This window comes from Malania oleifera, chromosome 11 (genome assembly GCF_029873635.1).
Source record: "Malania oleifera isolate guangnan ecotype guangnan chromosome 11, ASM2987363v1, whole genome shotgun sequence".
NCBI lineage: Eukaryota > Viridiplantae > Streptophyta > Magnoliopsida > Santalales > Ximeniaceae > Malania > Malania oleifera.
The window spans coordinates 48,766,747-48,782,972 of NC_080427.1; the positions used below are offsets into that span (position 1 = coordinate 48,766,747).

General features: G+C 33.4%; 1 protein-coding gene across 1 annotated transcript; it reads left to right on the forward strand.

The window, feature by feature from the left end:
* The first annotated feature begins 2,905 nt into the window (after positions 1-2,905).
* On the forward strand, positions 2,906-15,035 carry LOC131167816 (cytochrome c1-2, heme protein, mitochondrial). Its single transcript, XM_058126739.1, has 8 exons — positions 2,906-3,116; positions 5,769-5,848; positions 6,459-6,679; positions 7,060-7,339; positions 7,447-7,518; positions 10,592-10,708; positions 14,398-14,463; positions 14,552-15,035. Exons 2-8 carry the CDS (start codon positions 5,789-5,791, stop codon positions 14,666-14,668), a joined length of 933 nt encoding a protein of 310 aa, XP_057982722.1. The 5' UTR covers positions 2,906-3,116; positions 5,769-5,788; the 3' UTR covers positions 14,669-15,035.
* Positions 15,036-16,226: the final 1,191 nt, after the last annotated feature.

The following is a 16,226-nucleotide window of genomic DNA, read 5'->3' on the forward strand; positions in this document are numbered from 1 at the left end:
CGTTGGCGATATCAAGGGTATTTTGAAATTTTTTTAATTGAGTTTAATGAAAATTAACCCTGATTTACTGCGATAAAAATTTTACCAACCTGAAAGGTTCAGTCCATCATATTCAAGGTTCGGTTGACCATATTACTGAGTTCGGTCGACCGTGGCCATTTTGAACTAGAGATATGGTCGACCGTATCAAGGCGATTACGAACCCTTCATGGTTCGGTCGACTATATTTTAAGTTCAGTCGACTCAATTGACAAGTTCAGTCGATCGTGAAGATTTTGAACTGAAGGTTCGGTCGACTAAATTGTTAGGGGTTAGACACATATGAGTTTGATTGACTGTGGAAGACACATTCATTTCAGAACAGTCGATCGAAACTATGACTTTGGTCAACTTCTTAGTTTGGTCAACCAATGTCAAAGGACCTTGCGATGGTCGGTCGATTGAGGCAAGTGAAATTCTTATTTTGCCCCTGAGGTCAGCTATGGTGCTTGTCTGGTTCTCTACGGTCGAAACTTTTGAATTAAACCAAAAAATCTAGCGTCGGTCGATCGAAGTTTTTCTAAACTTCGTTTTAACCATAATCTTTGACCTTAACCAATTAGTTAATTTAAAAAAAGAGTTTTTGTGAGAAGTGCTGGTCCTTAGGGTCAGTCTACGGTTGTCTGAGCTTATTATCCACATCGTGCATACCATGCATTATATTACAGACAAAATACAAATAAAAATGCATTTACTATTTAAACAGTCTTCTTCTTCTTCTTTGCTTGTTCATAGAATGCGCCAGATACATATGATATTGGTTTTTCTTCTAACTTCCAAATCCCTTGATCTTATGTGTGCTAAAATTTAGATCTGTTCACATACTTAAACACACATAAGATACTGGTACTTTGTCAGTATCAGACTTAAAAAGCCAACACATAAATTTGTATAAAAGCATACTTTGCCGTGTATCAATATAAAATATTCCATAGGGTTATCTATGCATTGAAAATAGTCATACTCATGCCACACTATTTATTCAATAATTATAATTTCACAAAATTGCCTGCTAAATTTTCACAATATATAATTGGTAAATTTAATTATAACGTAGGTATGATCAACTCCCTGTTTTTAAATTTAATCCCCAATATATTTAAATACTTAAATATGATCAAATCCCTACAGTTTAATTTAAGTTCACAATACTCAAAAACTCAGGCATTTGAAAATAATTGAATTAACATAATTAATTTAAATCATAAATATATTTAAAATAAATCTTGACATAATCTATTCCCCTTATCTTATCCTTGGAGTGGTGCCTACAACGTCCAAACGACGAATCCACTCTGATTAAAACGTTCAGGAGCGGAGTTAGGACCCGAATACGATGTTCGTTTTTTGATTTGACTTTCGGACGGACTATAGGTGGGGTTCAATTTGGGTTTCCAAATTTAATCTCAGGAAGAGGCTTCCTGAGTTTTTATATATATATATATATATATATATATATATATATATAAATAAAATATTATATTATATTAATATATTATATTAATTAATTAATTAATAATAATGATTATTTAATTATTCAATTAATTAATTTAAAGTTATTATTATTTTTTTAGGATCACTACATTAGGAATTACGAATTATGATTTTATCACATATAAAAAATAGTATAATTTAGTTAGGGTTGGACATAGTTTAATTAATTTAGTTAGGGTTGAACCCTATCCTTTGAACTATTAATTGAACTGAAGTTTCACCTTCTTACATAATGTATATCAAAATCAAACTATTTCAGATGGTTAAACAAAATTTGATTAACTTATTTTTAGATCAACATCCAACAAACAACTGAACTAAATCGTTATATCTAATTTAAATTTTAAAGTCCTACAAATTTATATATTTTTTCATAATAAATTACATACAAATTCCAATTTATTTGGTATTAAAAATTAAACAACAAGTTTAGAGTAACATAATTTTTTTAAATTTAAATTATTAAAATTTAATATAATATTATTTATAATATGTATGTTTATATATTTATAATACATTAGTTCAGTTCGTTTAACCATAGTTATTGAAGGATTGAGCTAATAATTGAAAAAATTAAAAATTTTGAAGCGAAACCGAATTGAATAAATGGTTATCTAATTTTTTACTTTGATTTCATTCATTTTTCGTGGTTTGGTTTGATTTTTCGTGTTTTCTTATGTAATCCTACTTCCAATTTATATCAATATAAATAAATAGCAAAAATAATATCAAACTCTTCTCTAACTTGTAAAGATTATAATAACAACGGATTGTGGTTTATATTATTTTATACAAATCTCAAAAATGTAGTTCGGATATTGATACAACACTGAGATGAATCATGAGACTCAAAGCTCATACTCTTTTATTTTTTTTATCCATTATGCTCACTCTTATAATAATTATTATTATCTTTATCACCAATTTTAATGTTAATTTTTAAATTTGATGGTCTATTTTTTGTTATCCAAACAAACTTTTTGTAAAAATATTGATTAAATAGGTAATCTACCACATTATAAAAATTAACTAGCACACAATTAAAAATATTTCTCTAATTTTTATTTAAGTGTCCTAAAATATCCCAATGTAAATTATAATTTATAATAGAAATGTCCAATTATTTTGTAATATTATATCTAATTAGTAATTACTTTAGGTAATTCATAATAAAAATAAATAAAATAAAATAAAAAATTAATTAATTATTAAATTGTTACCAAAAACACACTACACAAGTATTTCATGTGCCATATTTATTAAAATTAATTATTTAATTTTCACTCAAATTAACCCATAATTAGTTTATTTGATTTTTCTTTATGTATTTCTTTGCTAAGCTTTAATTAGTTAACTACTCCTTTCAATTGTTAACTTGAAATTCAGTCTTGGGGCGAAAATGTCCCCGCTATTTTCAAACTTCGTGACGAAATTACCCCTGCGTTTTTTCAGCGCATCACCCCCATTTTCGATAGACCCGGCCAGTTCTCAGCCCTAACGCGAGCTCCTCCTCTTCAGTCTCCTCCTCTCCTCCGCTGTCTCGAAGGCAACGCTTCTCCGGCGTCTCCTCCGTTGCACCGCCGGTAAGGTTTCGTCATCCTTTTCTTTGCGGATCTGCTTTTATTTTTAACTTTTTTGTTCTGATCCGATCGCCGGTAAGCACATCTCATGCTATGGCCGATGTATGTGGTTTTTGTTTCAAAGATTTGGAGCCAGTGCCACGCACTATTTAGCCGAGGAATATCTTTATAATTAACGAGTTGATTAGATGTTTCAATTTTTTTTTCGGTTGTTTGTGAGTGAGTCCTTGAAGATGCGAATCGAATTTGACACCATGAGATGATATGAATTGTAGCGACAGGGCCATACTTTGATAGCGAAAATTCCTATCCCTGAGCATGTCTTCAATAATTCCAATCTTGTAGAATATTTGTTTCGTCAACGTAGACTAAATGGAGGAAATAAGTGTGTCAGTTCTTTTGATGATGTTTGCGTCATTGTGATTGTGTGTGAATGTTCATATCCGGCAGCAGTTTTTCAGTAATCCTTGAGCAAGTAATTGAACGAGAGCATGCTACTGAAAGAAAAGCAGACTTGTTTTGGATTTTGTGTTGGTGGATTGAGAATGATTCATGCTTCCAATGCATGAATTCATATATGGGTGGCCTCTTTTTTTAGTTTATTGTATCAGAAAAGATTATTTTTGTTGCCAAGATGATTCAATAATTGTATCTGAAAATTATGTGCTGTGCGCAAATGATTTTATTTTTTATGCTTTAAAAAAATTAGGTGCATTGTTGTCAAAATTGCAATTTGGATGGTCAAATCATACAACATACAATTCAAGAATGACTAACAATTCAAAGTGCACAAAAATTGACCCTGAGGTATGATAGGGGTAGGATGATGGGATCATAAAATTGGTAGTCATGGTAGGATTGTGATTCTACTCATGATTCTCAGTAGTTCGTCTAGGCTTCAATTTTTTGAATTAATTGATTGAATTTTTAAAAATTATAGATGGCACCTAAGATCCAAAAAACTCCTCTTCATCAAAGTTAAAAAAACACAAAAAAGAAAAAAAAAATAGATAATTAATTTGATCTCCATTTCATATGATCACATTATCTCTCAGTCTGGGGGTATTTGAGATCTCAAATTCTCACTCTAACTTCCAGATTATTCCATATAAGGATTTTCAATTGCCAATCTCGTAAAATTTTATTCTCTTATTCCCATTCACTTGTACCCTCCCACCCATTCTTTGCTATGATAGTGTAATACTATTTTTATATCCAACAAATAAGAATGATACTAAAAAGGGCAAGGAGACAAGAAGAAACAAGAAAAAGACAAAAAATGGATAAATAGGAAACTTAGATTTCCTTATTCCTTTTATCTAAAATTTTGAACATGATTACACTAGTTGAATTTTATGTTTAATAATGTGTTTCAAAACCTATTTTTATACGTCTACAAGTGCATCTATGTCTTAGTCATTACTTTGTGTAGTTCGTGATATCTTAGTACCTTATGATCTGATGTTACAATTTGATATTCTGAACCGTTGAATGATTTTTTAAGTAAAATGGTGAAAACGTTAATTATGGGAATCGGGGATGATTAGTTTATATTTAGATTGCTATTGGTGCTTTATATTTATTTTTCTTTTTAAAAGCTTTGAATATGCTGTGTAATGGAAATATAAGTTTACATGTTATGTCCATGAGATGAGACAGTTATCATGTTATAGGATATAACATTTCCAAGCAACTGATTCAAAGAGGGCACTTGGGATCACTTATACCAAAACGCCTTAGGCTTTGTTCCCCCTCCCCATGGCTTTTGAAAAGGACTTTCCAAAAGGGAGTTGATGAAAAGGAGCTTATTAATATTGTTTTAAAAATGTTTGGCCTTCCCATGAAGAAGGAGCTATCTGAAAGAAAAAGCTAACTTTGAGTGTTTGGTGGAAAATTTTTAAGGTGCTTAAATGGGTATGTATTTTTAGGAAGCATAATTAATGCATTGATAGTTTTGTAATCTTTGAAAAAAAAAAAAAAAAAAATTAAGAACAATAGTGGAATGGAATAATTTGTTGGAGAAAAAAATTAACTTTTAGCTTTTAAAAGTTTTAAATCCGTAACTTTTAAAAGCTCTCAAGGAAGCTAAAGTTGGCTTTTAAAAGCTGGAAAAACTGTTTAAGAAACACACTAGACCTAGCTTTTACTTTTAAAAAGGGGAAGTTGAGGCAAAAAAAGGGGGTGCCAAACTCACCCTTATTCCATCTTTCTTCACCATAAATTTTTGCTAGCATTTGTTCTATCATGCCTTTTCCCTTTTTTTCTTTCGGGACGCAGAGTCTGGTAATGTGTATGTTTTTATTGATATTTAGTTTTTTACCTATTAATGATACCACTAATTATGTAGTATTTAAATCTAGCTTCTTTGATTCCATCCCTCCCCCCCACCAATTTTACCTTTATATGTATGTCTCTGTATTTATATTTGTTTCTAAGTCAAAATTTTTAAGCCTCAATAAAAGTGTTCAACAGTCGCACCTTTTGCACAAATGGGTATGCGTTACCGTGTTCTGCACTTGTCTTCCAAGAGTTTGGTGTTTTAAACTATGCCTGGGCATGTTACACATGCCTTGTCTTGAGGAAAGTCTCAAGGCGAGCTTTGATTGTGCCTTTTAAAATATTGTTTTAACTCTTGGTTTTATTTCCTTTTTGTAGAAAACTAAAAAGCAACTGAAATGGTTGGCGGAAGATCAATCCACCAGTTACTGAAGAGGAAACTTCATTCTCAATCTACTGTAATGCTCTCCCTCCCTCCCTCCCTCCCTCTCTCTCTCTCTCTCTCAGTTATTGTATTTATTCTGGTCAATTATCCAATATCAATGGCTCAACGGCTTGTTTAGGAAGCATGTTGTGCTCTTTCTCCATTTTTTCCTGTTTACTTGTAATATTCTTATCAACAACTGTTTGATGCTCTTATCTGAGCCTGGCGTTGTTCTTAGAGTGTTTGTGCTACATATTTCGAACTGCTGGTGTGCCACCATGAGTTTGTGTCATAGATGTAGAGATCATTGACATTGATTAAATTAATACTTACTCCTTTGTTTTCTATAATGTCTCTGTTCCTTTATTTTCTTTTTGTGAATGCTTTTGTATTTACCAGTATAGTTTCCACCCCCATGACCCCTCAGCCCCGTGCAGGAATTCAATTCCCTTTGTTTTGGTCAATTACATTATGAAGAGAATAAGCAGGCTAATGGTATGCTGATGCTCTGCAGTTTGTGAAATCCATTGGCAAGTTCCCCCTGCAAATGGAAGCCAAACTAATATACGTATATATTCTAAATTATCAGACCTATCATGGTGGTGTGCTTTTTTTTATTGGTTGTCCCTTTCACTATTTTGCAGGCCCCTCCACTTTTGTCATCCCTTCTTTCAAAAAAAGGTTATAATGGTGTTGGATCTGCTGGCATGAAGTCCTTAAGGGCATTTGCACTTCTTGGAGCGGGCGTTTCTGGGCTTCTGAGTTTCACAACATTAGCATCTGCTGATGAGGCCGAACATGGTTTAGAGTGTCCAAGCTATCCCTGGCCACACAAAGGCATTCTCAGTTCATATGACCATAATTCGTGAGTTTTCATTTAACTTACAATGATATTGTTGCGGAAGAATTTTTAATGGATGTCCACATTTTTCTGCTACAGGAATTTTGTTTCACGTTTTTTCCCTATTGAGGACCACGTTATCTATTTACATTATTGGATGTATTGCCTTCTGTCACAATTTTAATGATGTTCTTTTCCATCACATTGTCATTCTACTAACATCAACTGAACAGCCTGTCTCCCTATTGGTGCAGCTATTGCTTCTGAAAGAAACCTTGTTGTCTGAGATGCTATCTTTCGTGTTTAATGTTTTCAATAGGAACACATTGTACTGGTATACATGGCTTTAAATAACAAATTCAGCATACTCTTTAATGCTTCAAGGCCAATTTTTTCTTGAGCAGGATTCGTCGTGGTCACCAGGTTTACCAACAAGTGTGTGCTTCCTGCCATTCTATGTCTCTAATTTCATACCGTGATCTGGTGGGTGTGGCCTATACTGAAGAGGAGACAAAGGCTATGGCTGCTGAGATTGAGGTGGTTGATGGGCCTAATGATGAGGGTGAGATGTTTACTCGCCCTGGTAAACTCAGTGATCGATTTCCTCAACCATACGCCAATGAACAAGCGGCTCGGTTTGCTAATGGAGGGGCATATCCACCAGATTTAAGTCTTATTACCAAGGTATTTTTTTCTTCTTCTGTTTTTAAGATCCCCCAAGTTTACGTATTCCTAATCTAGAACATATTTTATGTCTCGATGGTAAGATATATGGTTCTGTGTCATCTCAGGCTCGTCATAATGGTCAGAACTATGTATTTGCTCTTCTAACTGGTTACCGTGATCCTCCTGCTGGTGTTTCGGTAATATTTTGTTTCCTTGACTATAAGTAGTCTCATACGTGTATGGTTTTTATTTCTTCCAAACTTCATGATTTGACTTGTTAGATTCTACTCTCTTCTATTTTACAATTTGTTTTGCGGCTATGTGGGGATCTCTTATTAAGATGATTTGTGTTGCATTATGTTACAAAAGCAAATTTTTGCATAATATGCATTGATTTTTTTGGAATTTTAAAATCAATGCAAGAGGGAAGCCATTTTATCTAATTTTTTTTTTTTTTTTTTCTAGTTAATGATTGACATCTTTTCTTTGTCATGTGAAAGCATGTGTGCCAATTTACCTGTGCAGCTTATGCACTCCACATTTGTGTTTCCTGTCAAAGACAATGCGCTGACTCTGCAATGTGTTGTTATTTTGCAATGCTGGTCTTTACGTTTATAGGTCCTGCAGAGAGTGAAAACTGAGTTTTCTTTTAGTTGCAGAGTATATTCAGGGTGAAACTTGTCATAGTGGCCAATGTGCGGTCTCCTACGACTTACTATATTTGCACTGGTCTTGATTGACTTAGCTGAATCATATGAGGGGGTCCTCAAAGATGTAAATAACTAATGCCATAAATTATACAAAATAGGAAGTTCACAACTAAAGAAAAAGCTAATTTTTTACCACGAAAGTCTTTCAACATTAAGGCCTTGGCATTTTTCCTTAATTATGAATGAGTTGAGATTGACAGGTGCACATAGTATTGAGGTGCCATGAGTGTGTTGTGCTGCGAAATGCGCTCTACGATTGTGTGCACAGACATCAATTCAAAAGAAAAAACAGGAGAAAGCAAGAAGAACACAACATTTTACGTGGTTCGACAACGTGCCTGTGTCATTATGCCCACGGAGCTTTGGCTAAATTTCAACAATATCATTAATGAAAACTGTCTTATTGTTTCATCCCTCAGCTATGAGAATGTATATACACAGCCTCCATGTGAAAAAACCCCAAATGTCCCCATAACGACAACATAATGACACCATGCTGTGTCTCAAAATATGATACCGTGCCATGTCGGGTGATGCACTGTTGGGTCTTTCCTATATAGGGAGGTCCGGAAGGTTCAGGGCCTGCAAGTGGATATTCCTTCTGAATCTGAGCCAGAACTCAGCATGATTCTTACTGAAGTTGATGATACTAAAATATGGGTAAGTCAATATATTTGATAAAATATGCTTTAGAATTGAAGTCTAAGGTTGTGGAGTGCACATGTAGTGTGAGGTATTGGAACAAGGAAACTGTTTAGTTCAATGAACCAATAGAGCAAGTTGCAACTATTTATTTGCATGGAAAGAGAGATTAAAGAGGATATATCCTGTTGAGAGTAAGATGATTAAGTCAGTAAAAAGTGGATTTCTTTCTGTGTGTTATGTGATTGGCACTTACCTATGAAACTAAAGGTGAAGCCTTGGAAGACAATTTCTATGGTTTGTTGTAGATAATGCTGGACAGAAAGGAGTCAGGATTTGAGAGTGTATACTGATTTTGAGATGGAGTGGAAAGATGATAATGGAAGTATACGTGGCAAGTTCGGTTGTATCAGTTGGTCAAGATCAAGAATATCGATTAAAATATTACAATCTAATCTGGCAAAGTCTGTGAATTTTAGCAGGAATATTTGAGTCTGAATCAATCAGGAAGGCAGGAATACTAGATATGCCTCTCTTAGCAACGAATGCAATTGCCTTTGCATTTAGAAATGATTGTTTTGACTCTGAATTTGAGCAGGAATATTTGAGTCTGGATCATCCAGGAAAGCAAGAATACTAGACATGCTTCTTTAGAAAATGAATGCAACTGCCTTTGCATGTAGAGTTGATTGTTTGACAGATATAATCATTCTGCAACATAGTCTAGCCCGTTGAAAACATAGTGATTGTTTGGGTTGAAGGTGTTGATCGGATGAAGGGAATATAAAAGAGGATGATAACGGAGATATTGAGAAGAGAATCGGTGTATGATTTAATAAAAAATATAGCCCTAGATGGAGTATAATGGTGTAGAAATTCCCCCACAAGTAGTTGGGATGAGAGCTTTGCTGAGTAAGTATATTTATGTGGTTGCCACTTAATTATTTCTTTATATAGTGTGGCTCATACAACTTCTATTCAGGATAATGTGCCTTTAACAAATCATAGTTGAATACAGAAGTATAATTGAGCAATGATTGATATATTTGTTTTGATGTCTGGGTCGGGTAGTTTTGCTTGGTGAATTCCCTTCTCATCTCCAAGGGGCCTTTGTTTCTCCACAAAATTTTATCATAAGAGTTTGGCCATTTCTGGCTGCTGATTCTGTATCTTTTGATATTGTGGAGGGTAAAAGAGAAATATCTGTTGCGTGATTTACTCATCTGGGTTTTTCCAACTGAAAGCATATCTTTTCTTGTACTAACTCTTTTGAAGCTTATGCATGTAACTTTTGTGTTTTTTTTTCCTTCCTCTTAGGTTTTTTTTTTTTTTTTTTAAATTTCTTCTGACTGATTGTGCTTAGCTCTCCAAATTTGTTAGGAATTTTTGTTATGTTTAATCACCACTTGTGCTTTTTGCATCAAATTGTATGCCACCTGGCAGAGTGGACAACTGAGTTTCCCTGTAACTACATGCAGCCCTGTCAGAAATTAAATTTTTATTCGTTTACTCTCACTATTTTTGGATATCATGGAGGGTTTGAGAGAAATATCAGTTGCATGATTTACTCATCAGGGCCTTTCAACTGAATGCATGTCTATCTTGTGTGTAATTTACTTATTTTGGGCTGCTTCTATGTATGTTACCATTTTTTTTTTTCTAAATCTTTGTTTTTTTTGGTTTTCTTGGTTTTTTTTTTTTTTGTCTTTTGAAATGATTGTGCTTTCTTCTTCTAATTCGTTAGGATTTTTTGTTGTCCAATCACCACTTGTGCTTTTGGCATCAAATTGTATGCCACCAGGCAGAGTGGATGACTGAGTTTTCCCATGAATACACGCATCCCTGTTAGAAGTTAAATTTTTATTTGTTCACTCTTACACTATATCATTGATCAAGATTTCGTCAAATGATATTGTAGATTCGAGAGGGGTTGCACTATAATCCCTACTTCCCAGGTGGAGCTATTGCTATGCCTAAAATGCTTATTGATGAAGCTGTTGAGTATGAAGATGGTACCCCTGCAACAGAAGCTCAGGTGGGTTTTCCTCTTTTGACTTCCTTTAGAGTATGGTTGATAAGACATTTCTAGCTACTATTAAATATGTCACATATGCTGCCTGTGATCGCAAGTGAATAATCTTGCATAAACATAATTTAGCTATTTGATTTTTAGTTGTAAAAGCCATATTTTATATAATTTCATATGTAGTTTGAATATTTTTTAAACAAATTGATAAAACATTGTCATAATTAAGCTTGTAGCTTAAAATATTAATACTCCAAGTTGTTTATAGGAATTTTAATTTTTTCCTTTGCAATTGATGTTACCTCGTAATTATACTTATTTTGATTTTATATTTACAACAACAACAAAACCAAGCCTTAGTCCCACTAAGTGGGGTCGGCTATATGAATCCTTTTTCGCCAATTTATGTGATCATGGACCATTTCTTTTGATAGATTCAAAGATATTAAATCCTTACTCACTATCTCCTCCCAAGTTATTTTAGGTCTACCCCTACCCCTTCTATTGCCCCCCACAGTAACTAAGTCACTCTTTCTCACAGGTGCACTATAAGACCTACGTTGCAAGTGTCCATACCATCCGAGTCGTCTTTCCCTTATCTTATCTTCTATAGGAGTTACACCTAACTTATCACGAATATGTTCATTCCTTAATTTATCTTTCAATGTTATACCACTCATCCATCTAAGCATCCTCATCTCGGCAACTTTTACTTTTTGGATATTATGTTGCTTCGTCGCCCAACATTCTAATCCATATAGAATAGCTGGTCTTATAACTGTCCTATAAAACTTTCCTTTCAATTTTAAGGGTATTCTACGATCACATAGAACACTTGAAGAACTTCTCCATTTTACCCAACCTGCTTTAACTCTATGCATTACATCATCTTCAATTTCTCCTTCAGCTTGCATAATAGATCCAAGGTATCGAAATCTACCAGTGCTATTTATTTCTTCATCATCAAGTTTAACTTTGTCTCCAATATTCCTCCTATCATTACTAAAATTACATTTCATATATTCTGTTTTATTTCTACTTATCTTAAAGCCTCTAGATTCCAAAGCTTCTCTCCGTAATTCTAACTCAGCCTCTACTCCATCCCTAGTTTCGTCAATTAATATAATATCATCTGCAAACAACATACACCATGGAACCTTCTTTTGAATACTCTTAGTCAATTGGTCCATCACTAAAGCAAAAAGATAAGGACTTAAAGCAAATCCTTGATGTACACCTATGGTAATTGGAAATTCTCTAGTTTCTCCATCTATAGTCTTTACACTAGTCATTACTCCATCGTACATATCCTTAATGACATCGGTATACCTACAACATACACCCTTTTTTTTTAAAACCCACCATAGAACTTCCCTAGGTATCCTATCATATGCTTTCTCAAGGTCAATAAATATCATATGCAAGTCCCTCTTCTTTTCCCTAAACTTTTCCATTAATCTTCTTAAAAGATAAATAGCTTCTGTGGTAGATCTCCCAGGCATAAAACCAAATTGATTTTTTGAGATCTTCGTTTCTAACCTTAATCTTTGTTCAACTACTCTTTCCCATAGTTTCATCGTATGACTCACAAGTTTAATTCCACGGTAGTTATTACAATTTTGAATATCTCCTTTATTTTTGTATATAGGTATTAAAGTACTTTTCCTCCATTCATCTGACATTTTCTTAGTTTTTACAATTGTATTAAATAAATTAGTTAACCATATAATTCCATTATCACCCAAGCATTTCCAAACTTCAATTGGGATGTTATCTGGTCCCATAGCTTTCCCATTTTTCATCTTTTTTAGTGCAAACTTAACTTCGTTAACTCTAATTTTTCGAATAAATCTTATATTTTTAGTCTTTTCCTCATTTTACAATTCTAAATTTAAGCCTTCTATTTGGTTTTCGTTAAACAACTTATTAAAGTAACTTCGCCATCTTTCTTTAATATCTTCGTCCTTAACCAAGACAATATCATCCTCACTTTTTATACATTTTACATTTCCTAAGTCCTGGTTCTTCCTTTCTCTAACTTTAGCAAGTTTATATATATCTCTTTCCCCTTCTTTTGTACCTAATCTATCATACAAACTATTAAATGATCTATATTTAGCTTCACTAACGGCCCTTTTTGCATCTTTTCTTGCTTCCTTATATTTTTCAAAGTTATCGCTGTTTCTACATTTTTGCCACGTGAAAAAGGTCAAGTAAAGTTAGTGTTGACCTCTTATTCCCCAAAAGAAATTTTTAGAAAGATTGTTGAGCTATTATACAAAAGACATGCATAGATTTGATAGGCATTTATAATGGTCTTGGGCCCAACTTCTTTGAGGTATTTTTCACTTTGGTCCACTGGCATCATGAGTTTGTCCTATAAAAGGTGTCTCGCATAGTTGAAGCCCAAACCAATCTTATAAGCCTAAGATTTCTCTATTACACATTCGATGTGGGACCGTAACAAGCTCTTCATCCGATCTTTGACGTTCTCTCTTCAGAGTGGCTTACACCTCTGTGTAGGATCCACCCACATGATAGTATCCCTAGGGTGCCTCTGATACCAAATGTAACAATTTTAGGTCCAACTTCGGTGAGGTATTATCCACTTTGACTCATAGGCCTCACGGTTTGTCTTATAGGTGTCTCACATAGTTGGAGCTCAAACCAACTTTATAAGTCCAAGATCTCCCTAGTACACAACCGATGTGGGACCGTGATACTATTAGTAATAGTTATGTAGATAAAATATTTTGAAAAATATGTGGATATAATAGATTCTTACGAGATAGGTATGTGTGGTGTTTCGAAAAGTCAAGGGTATTATTGTCTGTTAGGGTGTTTTTTGCTAATATTGTGTAAAGAGTGGATTCTTAACTAAAATTTTTAGTTTGTATATGTTTTTATTTTATTTTTTAAAATTTATAACTTAGTGGTTTTTTTAATTAGCTTATTCTTATCTAAATTGTGCTTGGAGGTTTATGAATTTATTCCTAATATTTATATTTTAAAACTCAGGTTTATTGTTCGTCGTTTTACAATAGGCATGGAAAATGCCAAAGGGGTTTGTTTAATACACACAACCACAACAACAACAACAACAACAACAACAACAATAACAGCAGCCAAAAAACCAAGCCTTAAAGCCCCACTAGGTGGGGTTGGCTATATGAATCCTTTCTGCCAGTTTACACAATCATGGGCAATTTTCTTTGACAAGGGTTATTAAATATATATATATATATATATATATATATATATTTTCTGGATATATCTTCTCTACCTAACAGTGACGCAACTATTGCTTTTATTTTGTTTATCAACTAAATGAACATTTTAGAAGGTCTAATGTAACTAACATTGTGATTGGTAGTAATAATGAATTATAACAATTAGATATTTTATTTGAAAAATTAGTCAATACTCTATGGTAGAGGTCTCTTTTCCTGCAGGAAAGGAAGATCTAAACCAGCCAGAAGTTTTCAAATCTCAACCCAATGTAAAGTAAATAATACTCTGTAATAGAAACTGCTGCTTTTTGGTAGTCTTTACCTCACTTTGGTTAAACTTAAATTTTGAATCTCAAATTTTTAGAAGATATGGGTATTTTTATCCACAAAATGATTATATAATACACACACGTGTACACATGTATTCTTTAAGATGCTAACCCTGACTCTTCAATAACATTGTTGCAGATGGGGAAAGATGTTGTGTCATTTTTGTCGTGGGCAGCAGAACCAGAAATGGAAGAGAGGAAATTGGTATATTAATCTTTTATCATCTATTATTAGATTCCATTTTATAAAGGGCTAGTAGCTCATTCTGATTTTGCCTTCGTTTCAAATGCAGATGGGATTCAAATGGATATTTGTACTGTCATTGGCACTGCTTCAAGCTGCTTATTACCGGCGCTTAAAGTGGTCCGTTCTCAAGTCTCGGAAACTTGTCCTCGACGTTGTCAACTAGCTTTCCCTCTGGCTTGATCTTAATCGTATGCTCTTGTGGGATGACTTGAATTGGCAATAATTGCATCGCTGTCTATTTCAAAATCTTTTTTTTTTCTTTTCGGTGCATGATATTCTTCCTTTGAAGGTCTGGGTTTTGTTATTTATGTTAGATTAATTCAATCTGTGAAATTGGTAAGTTAGTGACCTGCAGTGTCTCAGTTTCACCTGCTGTTCTGAGGGGAAAAATAAGCTACCTACTCAGAGACATGATACGTTATGTTATTTTTCTTTCCAGAATGTCTCAATTTTGATTGGATTTTTTGAACAGTGCCAAAATTTGAAATGTGCTCTATGCATTGAAATACAATCTCTATATACCTTGGCAATTCATAGAATAAAAATTTAAGTTAGTAACATTGTTATACTTTAATTGTACTTCCTTTATATAGAATTAAACCGATTGTAAAATATTGTTATTTAATTGCATAGAGTGAGCTGATCTCTCAGGGCTTACCATTTGTAATTAAATTGATGATGAGATTGATTAATGGATGTGGTGTGAAGAATGTTTTTATTTTTTTGTAGCTTTTCATATGATTAGAGCTACATTTTGACGAGACTTTTGTTTGAGGAAATGAAGAAAAGGAAAATAAGATGGAAGTTTATCTCTTATTGTATTTTTTTTTCTTTTATATCAAATACTAAGAATGAAAATTTGTTTTAATGTGATTAAAATTTTTAAAATCAAAACATTAATGATGTGTAGGGTTATAACTTTTTCATTGTTTAATTATATACTTGTTTCTGTCTCATTTTTATTTATAATAATACATTCCAAAATGATTTTTATTTTTGCATTCTAAAAATATTTTTCCAGTTTAAAACCGAAAAGAAGGCAATCCAAGTTTCCTAAGGCTTGTTTTGAACACCTGAAAACCGTGTTTGTGATTATTACACACAAACTCCAATGAAATTTTTTTTTTTATAAAAAAAACATAATACTTTAGCATGCCTGAGTTGCTTTGCAAAGTTTATAAGACTTGCATTCTGATATATGCCAAAGAAGAAGAAGAAAAAGAAGAAGAAGAAGAGAAGAAGACAAAGGAGTCCCATCACTGAAACATACTCTATAAATATTTGTTCTTCGCAACCCCCAGACATCCTATTGCTCACCTTCTTCTTCTTGAGAGGGTGAAATGGAAAAGGCGGAGGGAACAAAATAAACAAGCAAAACATCAAGATTTAGGTAGAAGAATAGAAAATTCACTATGAATTAGAAGAGTTATGGTGGAGATGAGAAAGACTCATAGGTTGATGAAAAGAAAATTATTCAGCTCTTGCGTAAACAAAAGGGGAAGCTGGATATGACGAGCGCCGAATGAAAGATCACTGCTGATGCCACTTTGATCATGGATGAATGCTACGCAACTGAGACAAGCTTCAACTCTCCAGCGCTAGAGCTTCGAAGTTAAAACTCATTCCTGGATATATTTGGGCCTCTTATCTGCAGTTCGATTTCAAATTTGGGATGGTAACAGATGCTATCGTGTGATCTTACGGCGGGCTTATAGTCACAT